The sequence below is a fragment of the Alternaria arbusti genome (assembly GCF_024043155.1).
Source record: "Alternaria arbusti strain BMP 1465 chromosome Unknown scaffold_3, whole genome shotgun sequence".
NCBI classification, from domain to species: Eukaryota; Fungi; Ascomycota; class Dothideomycetes; order Pleosporales; family Pleosporaceae; genus Alternaria; species Alternaria arbusti.
In genome coordinates, this window is record NW_026249943.1 from 736,433 (window position 1) to 748,781 (window position 12,349).

The 12,349-nt window shown below is 51.4% G+C and overlaps 2 protein-coding genes across 2 annotated transcripts; both read left to right on the plus strand.

Moving 5' to 3' along the window:
* Positions 1 to 2,236: 2,236 nt before the first annotated feature.
* On the plus strand, positions 2,237 to 3,533 carry J4E86_002870 (uncharacterized protein; the record flags this gene model as incomplete). The annotated part of the gene is made up of 2 exons (XM_051443427.1): positions 2,237 to 2,517; positions 2,564 to 3,533. 2 exons carry the CDS (start codon positions 2,237 to 2,239, stop codon positions 3,531 to 3,533), a joined length of 1,251 nt encoding a protein of 416 aa, XP_051304922.1.
* A 1,591-nt stretch (positions 3,534 to 5,124) lies between these two features.
* On the plus strand, positions 5,125 to 7,915 carry J4E86_002871 (uncharacterized protein; the record flags this gene model as incomplete). Its single annotated transcript, XM_051443428.1, has 2 exons — positions 5,125 to 5,679; positions 5,729 to 7,915. The coding sequence occupies 2 exons, from the start codon at positions 5,125 to 5,127 to the stop codon at positions 7,913 to 7,915; spliced, it is 2,742 nt and encodes a 913-aa protein (XP_051304923.1).
* Positions 7,916 to 12,349: the final 4,434 nt, after the last annotated feature.

The following is a 12,349-nucleotide window of genomic DNA, read 5'->3' on the forward strand; positions in this document are numbered from 1 at the left end:
AAGGGTATCAAATGCGAAGAAAAGCTGAAAATGTGATTTATGAACAATGCGATATTGAAGCTTGCTTTAAGTGTAGCCAACGATGTAAAAAATAAACGAGGTTGGGTCCCTGCTGTTTATTGTTGATCTGTTGACGGCGGGTGGAAAAAGAGTCGGTGTGGTGAGTTGGCATACCGCGTGCATACAGCCAAACCCACTAGGTTAAGATACCCCAATCTTAGTCTAGGACCAAACGAAATTGTGGAAAGACCTCGACGATAATGTCAACAAAGAGGAAGAAGAAGCGACAAAAGTGGTCTGTCTACCACGTCTTCCCACATCGTCACGCGTCGCGCGTTCACACCACCACTCTCCCTGTCCAAGACCTCCAGTCAATGGCAACAACAGCAGGAGACCGTCTCGCGAAAATCGTCCGTGAATGTCGGTGTGTTGCCGTGCGTGATCTGCTCGGTTGAAGATAGCTCACTTCCTTCCCATCGGGCCTCCTGTCAACATGCAAGAACCCCACAGAAACTAGCCTGCAAGGGGTTAAGACTGAGAGCAGACAGGTGCATGTGAGCCGTCTGCAGCCTCGCTGGCAACAATACGCGTGGGGCTCTAAGACCCTTTGTGCATGGTTGTGCGCGGGCTGCGGGTGTTTATCCGGGCTGCGAGGGATGGTTGGTGTGTAGGTGGTAAGTGTTGAGGGTTTGTGGGCGGAGCGGAGGTTTGTAGGCGCGCGTATGTGCAGCTTCGTTTTTTCTTTGCTGGGGTCCTCGGATTGTTTTGCGGAACTTGCGGACTTTCACATGCGAAGATCGCGCAGGGCGTTAGGTAGTCGTGCATCGCACCTGGGCAAATGCGCCTCTCCCGCCTTTCGATTCTTTTTCTGGACGTCATCTGTGCTGTTGGAACACTTTCGTTGTTGCCTTGGCGGCGTGGTTGCCCGGCCGCGTAAGTAGTGCTTCTTTACCTGCATCACCACCGAAACATCAACAATATCGGCATGCGAGGTGATGTAGCCAGGCAACATTTTACCGAGCCGTCGCCGTCGTAACACACAATCTACGGACAAAGAAGAGGTCAAGCCTTATCAAGACATATTGGAGGAACAACAGCATTTAACCACTGGAACGAATCGCATACCAGCGCCGAGTTCGGTAAACGACCCAACCCATCACACCTGCGCGCGGTAACTATTTACAGTACAAGCAAACGATACGGGTCTTACGTGCGAAGCTTTCTGCAAGGAACCGTGCTGGAGGCTTAGATGGATGACACAAACTTCACCACCTGGGCATGTCCCCACTATCCGCGGTTGGTCGTATCCGCGCGGTTGGTTACCGAGGACACCTATCAGAGCGAACCTGAGTTCATGCCATGATGACGACGACAACATAGTCTACATTCCCCCTTTCATTCATTATAGTTCTGGCATTTGCTTCCGGATGAAGCATATTCGCGGTTGTGTAACCGGTCGGACCTCAGTTCAAGGCGCCTGCAATAGAGAGTTCATCCAATACATCTGCAGTAGAGAGTGCCGCGCGTCGTAGGCCCTTCTGCCCTTCGGCACGGCGGTATCTCATTGTATGAGTAGAGGTGTAGATGTGAAGGCTTACGAATGATCTCACGGGGCGTAAGTGATGGTGATGGCGCTTGGTCCCAAACTGACGGTTCATTGTCCCAAAGCGGTGCTAGGGAACTGCTAATCTAGGTCGCGATGATGTGGTTTGGTGGAGCAGATAGATGCGAAAGTAAGTGCCTTGCGGAAAGCCTGGGACGTAAGTGTCATGCTGTGCGAGGGCTCCTTGTCTACGCACGACCAGGCAGATGTATTTGGATGGTGTTGAGTCGGGGCGGAGTGAAGGGCGAGGTGTATATGAAAGAGAGTGTGTTCGGGGTGAAAATGCAGTGCCAGAGCGGAGGACAACGAGTTTGGAGCGAAAGAGTGACTGACAGCAAAGGTGAGTGAAAAACGGGGTTTTCAATTCTTCTCATCACCAAACTAGTGACTTCCAGATGAAGTGAGACCCTATCGTGGTTTATCTTGTTTGGTTAGCGCTGGTTTGAGTGGTGCAACTTTACACTGTATTTGTTTGCGCATCGCACGGGTGCTACCCCCAAGCCAAGCCTATACATCAACTTGGTTATAAAGTCTCACAGGTATCTCCTTCTTCCGTGTTGTGTCTGACCATTGCGCAGCCACTTCATGTCGACAGCAGACATTGCAATAGAACTACAGCCTTTTCGTACAGACATGGCTCGCGGAGATACTACCACACGAACGTATCGCGATGATGAAAATGACGCCGTCAGTCAAATGTCCAGTCCGATGAGTCTGGAGGAGCTAGAGCTTCAGCGGCAAGTACATCGACGTACTGCATCGCAGCACTGGTGGAAGAGATTGAACTGGTGCGGGTTATTATCGCGTCGACCTGGTGAAACCGAAGCCCACCGAAGGGAAAGGAGAAGACGTTGTGTTATTCGGTTTGGAATCATTGCTGTTATATTGACCATCTTCGGTGCTATTGCTGGAGGGTAAGGAGATCCAATCAAGGTGCGAAGTGGGACTAACATACAGCAGTGTTTACATCACATTTGTGTCTATACTACTGAAGCGGCTCGCTCCTTCCATCAAGCACAGTGGCCTCCAGCACATCGTCGATACCTGGCAAGAGCCGCACGCAGCCAAGGCATTCCAATTCGACTGGAGAGATGACTTCAGCCGTGACATTGTACCCAAGAGCTGCCACTCCCACAACGATTACTGGCGCTCTGTTCCCCTCTATGCTGCCCTCGCCGCGGGATGTACCAGTATCGAAGCAGACATCTGGTTAACAGAAGATGGCGAACTGCGAGTCAGTCATTCTTGGGAGTCTACGACCAGCGACCGAACGTTGAAGAGCTTATACATCGACCCACTTCTGAATATCCTCGAACAGCGAAACGCAACAACAGCCTCAGAGCCAGACAAAAAGACTGGCATCTTCGACATGGACCCAAGCGCAACCACCGTCCTACTCATCGACTTCAAATCCGACCCGGCAGCAACATGGCCAGTCCTTCTCTCGCAACTCGCAGCCCTCCGATCCAAAGATTGGGTGACGTACTACGACGGATCAACCCTGCACACAGGCCCCCTTACCATTGTCGGCACGGGAAACGCCCCCTTCGACCTCATCCAGTCCATGACAAACCGGTACATCTTCTTCGATGCGCCCCTCCTCTCCGTCTCAGATACGAAGTACAACACCACGAATTCTTACTACGCCTCCGCCGCCCTCAGCGACGCAGTAGGCAAGCTGTGGTTCGCAAGCATGTCGTCAAAACAAGTTGGAACAGTCAAGCAGCAGGTCGAAGCAGCGGAGGCGAAAGGGTTAAAGAGTCGGTACTGGGGTACTCCGAGCTGGCCGATCGGGAAGAGAGATGAGATTTGGGAGACGTTGATGGGGCTGGGTGTTGGGGTGCTGAATGTGGATGATTTGGTCAGTGCGACGATGTGGAATTGGGGCTTTTGTGTTGTGGCTGGTATTGCGCTTTGCGGGAATAGCTAGATCGTCTTTCGCTATGCTTGAATCATTGATGCGACTCATAAATGGGTCCGTGTATAGTTTGGAGATCTTTGAAGAGCACCCGGGATGTTTGTGCAATGTTGTGTTCAGTGCCGTGGGCGCGATCAGCACAACGTCATGGCCATGTTGATCGATGGCTGAAACTCGTGTATGTCGCACCCGTAGAATCGACGTCATCGTGAAATTTCCCATTCGTCGTATCGATCGTGAAGGTAAACACAAACTCTGGAGCCCTAACATGTTAGCATCAGCAACGGTTCTGTTTGGACCCTGGCTGTGGGGACATCTAGTGGTTGATCATAAGAAGCTTCGCCGCGGATCCGCAAAAGCTAAGAATAGCCCCATTCCGTCTCGCGTTTGCCGGACAGCTGTCATTATCGCAGCAGACACGCTGGTACAAATGCCATCATCGTCGTCGACTCCTGAGAAGAAAGGCTCATTTCACCGCCACAGGGTTCGCAGCCATTCAACGGCCAAATGTGCCTAACATGTGTGATGCGTGTGGCTGAAACATTCCTGGGCAGGCACGATGCAAGCCTCAACAGGGGGTAAGTGATTACGTGGACAGTTTCTCGATTTGGGGTATCTCCACCAGGATGCTCGGAAATAGGCGAGCTGTGGACCTATGGTAGACATGCGACATCACCATCGTGGTTTCCGCGGTCTGCGAAGGGATTAGTTGCTTTTTTCATCGGCTGAATCTCTCGACGGCCGTCCCGAATGAACAGCCGGCAATGCTGCGACGCGATCGCGATTGTACGAGCTGGACACAATTTTTCTCTCTGTTGGGGCGTATCGATACGCGTGTACCTGCATCTGCACCCGGTCTTATGGCCAGAACGGATCAACGTCAGGGATGGCCGATCGGGTGAATCATGCTCATCGCTGCATGAGGCTCAACCAAAACCACATCCTCACCAACGACGATACACAAGTCGCTGCTCAACGGCCTGTCCGATGTGTGCAGAACAACGGTAATTAGAGCTTGGCCAGGCAGTTTTATGTGCAGCCAGCAGTGACGATATTTCCCCTCGGTGATTCGTTGTGGCGAGTAGCTAGCGGTTTCAGTGGCATGTGGCTTTTCCCGCTACCCCCTCCCTGCATACAGCTAGCATGGTCTGGGGACCGGCGCGCGGCGTTGTTCGTCAAAGTAACTCCTTGCGCTGCTACTTTTCTTCACTCGCTCTCCCACCCTGCCCTTTCTGCTATTGTGTCTCGAGAGCCTCTTCGCTCGTTCCTCTATCTCATTGTTTCCTTACCTTGCACAGAGAACCGACGGCAGGCCTTCGTTCAATCGCTGTCGTTACACGTCTCTATTGTACTACTCGTTCAAACGGCTCTCAAAAAGGAAGTGCTCGACGCACACTCTTCCGCCAGCTTCGTTTTGGCAAAACACTCCGGGATCTGCATTCCTATTCACAATACCCACAATACCCCGCCTGCGCGTTCGCAGTGACGAATCGGCACCCACGAACAACTACTAGATCTCCTTTACATGACAAGCAAACGAGCCTCCTCTCAGAGGTCCTTTCGACTCTCCAACCACGGTTTCCAGCCTCTCGACAACGGAAACATGGAGAACCGCGGCGATATCCCCCTCCAGACTGTCGTCAGTCACACCCCCACACAATCGTCGCCTACGTCCGGCAATGAGAAGTCGGAGAAGTCACACATGTTCTCGCGGGGACGCAGGAAGGTGGCTCTGGCGCCGGTGGACTCCAGAACAGGAGCGCCATTGCCTCCACGCCCCCATGAAGAGAAGACGGCTCTCAATCGCATGGGCAGGATTTACACCAAGATCCTGAACTGGAGCATCGTCACGCGCTACATGATCTATGTCGCCCCTGTCGCGCTGCTACTCGCCATTCCCATCATTCTCTCGCAAACCGGCACAATCACAGGTTCAATCGGCGGCACAGGCCAGAAGAAGTTCTGGATCTGGATCGAGATCATCTGGCTGAGTTTTTGGGTCATGAAGATTGTGGCACACTTTCTCCCCAACATCTTCGAGTTCCTTATCGGTGTGGTCAGCCCTGGTGTCAAGAAATATGCGCTGCTCTTGAGAGCTCTCGAAAAGCCTTTGTCTTTCGTATTCTGGATGATTGTCAACCAGGCTACGTTCCCTGCAGTAAGTTCAGAAAAATTACTTGAACGAACAGCCACTAATTTCCATGTAGCTCATTCGACCTGTTGCTGGTAGAACTGGCGAGAACTACCCAGGATGGATTGGCACTATGCAGTCCGTTCTGCTTGCTCTCCTCGTCTGCACCATCATCATCCTCGCCGAACGCGTCCTGATCCAGCTCATCAGTATCAGCTATCACCGCAAACAGTTTGACGACAAGATCAAGGAGTCGAAGCGCAACATCTACCTCCTCGGTATCCTCTACGACACTTCGCGAGCGTTGTTCCCCGCATACTGCAACGAGTTCGCCGAGGAGGATTACATTATCCAGGACACAATTCTGGATCTCGGGTTTGGCAGCAAGGGCAAGGGTACGGCTAAGCATGGTCGTTCAGGCAGTCGCACTCCCATGCGTCTCATCCAAGAAGTTGGCCGCGATGCTGGTCGCATTGGTGATAAGATCACATCAGTCTTTGGTACAATCGCCTCCGAAATTACCGGCAAGAAGGTCTTCGACCCCAACTCTGCTCACTCCGTCGTCTTGACTGCTTTGGAGAGGAACAAGAGTGCTGAAGCTCTGGCTAGGCGTATCTGGATGTCTATGGTCGTCGAAGGCAAGAACGAACTTTACCTGGAGGATCTTGTTGAGGTCATGGGCCCTGGTCGCCAGGAAGAGGCGGAAGAGTGTTTCGCTGCAATTGACCGCGACGGAAACGGCGACATCAGTTTGGAAGAGATGATCTTGACTGTGACTGACTACGCCAGACAGCGCAAGTCCATCAACTCCAGTATGCACGATGTCGACCAAGCTATCAACGCTCTTGACGGTCTTATCATGACTATCGCGGTCATTGTCTGCATCTTCGTCTTCGTCGCCTTCCTCGCTCCGGCTTTCCGTACCACTCTTGCTACATCCGCAACCGCCCTACTGTCGCTGTCCTTCGTATTCGCAACGACCGCCCAGGAGGTCCTCGGTTCCTGCATCTTCCTCTTCGTCAAGCACCCGTACGATATCGGCGATCGCGTCGACATTACCACTGAGCAGCTCACTGTAGAACACATTGCCCTGCTCTACACCGTTTTCAAGCGCGTAACCAACGGAAAGACTGTCCAGATACCCAATATCGTCCTCAACTCGCTTTGGGTGGAGAACATCACACGAAGCAAGGCCATGCGAGAACAAGTTTCCGTATTCTGCGACTTCGGCACTTCATTCGAGGACATCAACCTGCTCAAGATGGAGATGATGAGCTTTGTTCGCGATCCGGCTAACGCCCGCGAGTTCCACTCTGATATCGACATCGAGGTCGTCAGCATTGCTGAAATGAATAAGCTAGAGCTCCGTGTGGAGATCCGCCACAAGAGCAATTGGTCCAACGAGTCACTTCGCGCTTCTCGCCGATCCAAGTTCATGTGCGCGCTCGTCGTCGCTTTGCGCAAGGTCCCCATCAATGGTCCGGCTGGAGGCGATGCTGCTCTAGGCTCGCAAGACAAGCCTACATGGTCCGTCGCAGTCCCACCCGCCGAAGCTGTCGCAGCGTACGAGAAATACAAGGCCAGCGCTGATGCCGGCCGTCTGCGCCCACTCAACCCCAAGGAGGAGGACACCGGTAGGACTTCTGGCACTGACTACTTGGGCGTCGGAACGGAAGGCAACGCAATCACCGCCCTCAACAACAGGAAGCCGGGTCTAGACACCATCCGTGACGACACCTGGGAAGCTCGCGGTGACGACTCCAGTACCATTGGCCGTCCTAGCACAGACCAAAGACCTGATCTCGATGAAGTCCGCGGTCTCCTACGCAAGGCCAGTTCTGCTGGAAAGCGAAAGGGCGGAACCACACTCTCGCCATTCGGCTCGCGCGTCTCCGTCGATACACCCCGCCAGAACCCGCCGCCAGCACTCCCACTACACGTAGTACCCTCCGGTGGCCAAAGCACATATGCGCCCCCGCCAGGCGGCCCCCTACCTCCGCCGTCAATGCCTCGCAGCACTGCTCCCGGATCGCCTAGTTCCATCTCGACGGGACAGGTAGAAGAGTACTCGTACCAGACTATGGTTCCACCACCTCGCTCACGCAGCCGACCGCGCGCACCACAAGTAGAAGAAGACGAGGGCGAGAGGCGCTGGGATATCAATGCGAATGCGCCACAACGCGCCCCGTCGAATAATAACCCGTATAGGAGTCCTGGGTCGCCGCAGCAGGGCGGGTTTCAGCAGCAGTTTAAGAGGGAGTAGAGCTTCCATATAAGCTAGGGTGTCGAGCATGATGTATCACAATCATGAAAATTGAGCGGGCGGTGGCTTTAACATTCCTGTAATGTCTTTTTCTTTATATCTATTTAGATGGAAATCTTAGCATGGCATTGGTGGTGGTGATGGTGTCTTGAAGACGCTCACCTCACTGTGGCGTTTATATTGCTTGGTAGTGTTGGCTCATGAGATGGGCTGAATATCGATTACTACCGTTTACTACTTCATTTTGTCTCACGTCTCGCATTGGTGTATTTGTCACGTGAGTAACTATCGCCAGTCGAGACTGCGGAGCTGCGGAGCTGCATCACGTGTGCCTACTCGCTTTACGGGTATATAAACCCCTCCTCTGTCTTCTGGACTTGACTGCTTCATTCCACAGTTTCTCCTATGTTTTCCAAAATCCACTTCGCCTTGGACCATGGAGCAAGACTTTTTTCCAAAACCCAAGTGTCGCTGAGCTATGTGAGAGGCCGCCCACACAAACCCAACTACCTTTCGAAAAGAATCTTTAAATTATCACCGCCAACGATCCATGTCGACTTCTTCTCTGCGATTGCGCCGTTATTTAAAAACTCCTGGGGTATCTAAATGAGAGACTGCGCGGTCCAAAACAAAAGCAAAACGCAAAAATGGAGTGCGGAGTCTGTCCTTCTCGCTGGATATCAAAACCAAAACTTCGAATAGTTCATGCTATGTCCAGTTCCGCGCTGCGACAGCGCTTATATACAAATCGGCCAGAGAGTATCTCATGAGAGGGGCCGAGAACACCAAAAACAAACTACAACTGGACCATGGAGAGCGAGGTGCTGCGGTCTGGTTCAATATTAAGGCACGAAAACCAAACCTTGGCGCATTCTTGAAATGTTGCGGCGCTCTCCTACTCTTCTCGAAAAGCTCCTCCATTGCCTGTCATGGTACTCGAGGAGGTATAAAGTCGTCTGTTCTCGCTGCGAGAGTTGCTTCCTTCATTCCACACTTCTTATCCTATTTACCAAAAACGTTCGCGCGATTAATTCATGAAGAAGACTCCTCTTCCAAAAACAAGAAACACCAAAATCATGTTGTGATCTGCTGTCCAGAAAAAGACATTGATTAATGGATTTCAAAAGCAAAAGTTGACAGAACTATGTCTGACCCTGTCTCTTTGGTTGCTCTTTATCAAATCATGAATTACAATGAGGCATGGAGAGTCTGCGGCTCTGGAACTCAATTGAAGGCAACCCATGCGGCGAGCCCCGCGCTTCTCTCAAAGCCCAAAGTCTGGGTTCGATGTTGCGTGCTTCCTCCGTCTCGATCTCGATCTCAAAATATGGCAATACAAGCGGAATGACTTTCGCGGTGTAAAAAGACCACTCATTCAAGCCTCTGGCTTCTGTCCTTTATTCCACACCTTCTTGGTTTATTCTCTAAAAATGGCTCAGGCATTGCTCATGTCTGGGGTGCCTTCTCCAAAACCTCGATTGGGAGTTATGATGGCGCGGTCGCCTAAAGCAAGCAGACAAGTAGCCTATGTCGAAACAAGCAGATGATCTGGGTATGGGTGTGTCTGCCCTTTCCGCTGCCCTCTACAGAATCTAGGAGGCGAAAAGAAAATGGAGCTTCTGTGAGCTGGAATCCTCACACTGCTAAACACATGCCGCGGCACCTGTGCTTCGTTCAAAGGTTGTTGCAACACCAGAATGTTGTTGAGTTCTTCTTCCCAGTATAAAAAAACTACCTCTAGCGCTTAATGGCTCTCACAGCATGTAAAGCCTCTCACTTCTCACCTGTCTTCCTGCTTTCTTCCTACAGCCACCACACTTGCTGTGTTCCCAAAAAGGCACTCGACACTGTCAAATGTCTGCGGCTGGTGCTGCTTCCGAAACACGTCGATAGCGGATGCATGTCGAGTGTCTCGGCTTTTTCCAAAAATCATTGTGCTCAATTTCGATGTGCGAGAAAGAGGAGCGGTCGCCCAAACGTTGCCACTGTCCGTCTCCTGTTTCAGAAACAGCTCTACCTCTCGTTAATGAGCTGCGCTGATCGTTCGAAAAAGCCGTCTTCCGAAACGTATGTGAAAGAGAATTGAATCGACGTACGCTTCAACACATCTTGCGAAAACTCCATGGCAAGATTTCGATGATCAGAGACCGTGTGCCTGGTCCCTCGATCGGGCTATATAAACGCCCTCTTCGCCTCTACTCTTGCTCTCTCATCACTTTCAGTCTCTAGTTATCCGAAACTAATACGTGAAGGCACATGAGTTTTTGCTTCTCAAAAACCTGAGACTGTTCTGGCATGTGGAGAGATCCCGTGCTTCCAAAATTACCTTGTCACTTTCTCATGAGCTTTCTGCTTTCGAAAAAGTCACGCACTAGCCACCCATGTGCGGAGATGTCTGGCGGTCTTCCGAAACGCGCGCACACGTCACCCATACAAAAATCTGGGGAAGAGATTGAGATATCAAGTCTGCCTCTGCTTCCTCTCCTTCTCCCACACAGACTTTTGCCCATCTCTCCAAAACGAAAAGGCGCTCACTCGATGAGAGTGTGCTCTCCAAAATAGCGAACTGTGGTTATGATGACGTGGAGACTCTCCGGTTGCGACCCAAGCTAAAGCTGGAATTTCGACGGGTATGTGCATTCAAAACGGTCTCTAAACCTACATACACATGGGCAGACGTCCGTTGGGATTTTCTACAGCGAAGCTTTTGGAGAATATTCCGTGATGGAATATGCCCGAGTCGAGATATAAAGTCTACTTCGCCGGTCTTCCCTCTCTTTCCTCCTCCCATACCAAACCCCTATATCTCTTCCTCCAAAACAACGCTGCTTATCAGGTATGAACGTGTGTCTCCAAAGTCGGCAACCATCGTTGGTATGGAAAGAGATTGTCTGGTCTCTAAAAACATCGGAGCAACTTGACCATGGCCATCTGCTACGAAAAGTATCGAGGAAAAGATCACATGTGGGAAGCTCGGAGAGCTCATCATCCAATGCCCAGAACAAAGCCTAGTTGACAATATAAGGTCTAAATCCGCCTGCTCTCCATTCTTCCTTTGGCTGGGAGATGCCTGTCGAAAACGACTCAAAAATGCTGGGAAACATTTGATGATCTTGAAAGCCGCGGTATCTCGGAATACGGTCATTTCGAGACGCTACAGCGATGAAAGCGTTAGTATCCACTGTTCAGTACCGGAGCTCAGCTCTCGTCTTCCGAAACACTTTGCAGAGGTATCAATGTGCTGCTCTCGCGCAAGCAGGCCGTACAATCAATATCTGCGGTAATCTTCTCTGATAGCAATCGCTTAATCGGTGCGAACATCATTACCGAAACCGCCCCCTTTTAAAATATGTAACGTAAGCTTTCCAGCGCCGTTGTAATACCAGAGTCACATCAGGAGCAGTGAAAGCGCTGCCAAATGTGATAGTCATGACTTCAGTTCGTATCGAGGTGCTTTCTATGGCGATCAGTGTCAACTACGCCTCCGATACCTAATTGTAGCTATCATTAAATACTTCTGTTCTGCTAAAAGCTCTGGATCTTTGCTCGTATGCGCCAAGACGCAGTAAGAGGATGTGCATGAAGTGGCACTCGGAAACAGCATGTCAACGAGTAGGGGCGGTGAAATGCGCTCAGACATATTGGTAGCCGGTCAATACATACCATTGACATGTGGAGACCAACTTCATTGGCCACCCGACACGCAAGATTGAAGCCAAGGCTAGGCGTGGGACTTCGACAAGTCATAGCCCATCCCACCTATCACATCCAGTCCGACCTACTAGGCTATCAAAGCCTCAATCAACATGCCTTTTTTCTACTCCAGCACTCGCTGTGAGACCTTACCCAGCTCTTTCCTCAACGACGCTACCGAATCTACTCGTACGCCTTCCATCCACTGATCCGGATCCTGCATCGCGGCTTTCGACCTCTGGCTTCCAGCAGCTGCTTCTGCGAGTGCTGCATAGTTTGGAGATGGCCTGAAGGAGATATTCATCTCATCATCAGTCGCTCTCTGATTCAATCCATCAGGATACACCAAGGCGGTTGAGCTCTTTGGAGCCTTGAAGCCTATCGAGAATGTCAACGCGCGTATAGGAAGTGTTCGATAGCAGACCTACCACCATTGTTGAGTACAATTGTGAGGATGGGTATTTTGTACTTGGAAGCGACCCACAACGCGCTCGAAGGTGCTGCGCACATGAAGCTACCATCTCTAACAACCTGGCAAATGAGCGTCGGCTTATACGCACTATCCGTAGTGACGGCCGCGTCGTCTGTGGCCATCTTGACACCTAGTGCTGCGCCATTACTCCAGCCAATACCTGTTGCACCGCAATTAATCCAACTGCCGGGTCTATCGGCCTGAATCTGATCAGAGAGAAGCTGCCCGCATGTCACAGCCTCGATCACGAATACCGTTGTGTCCGGAAG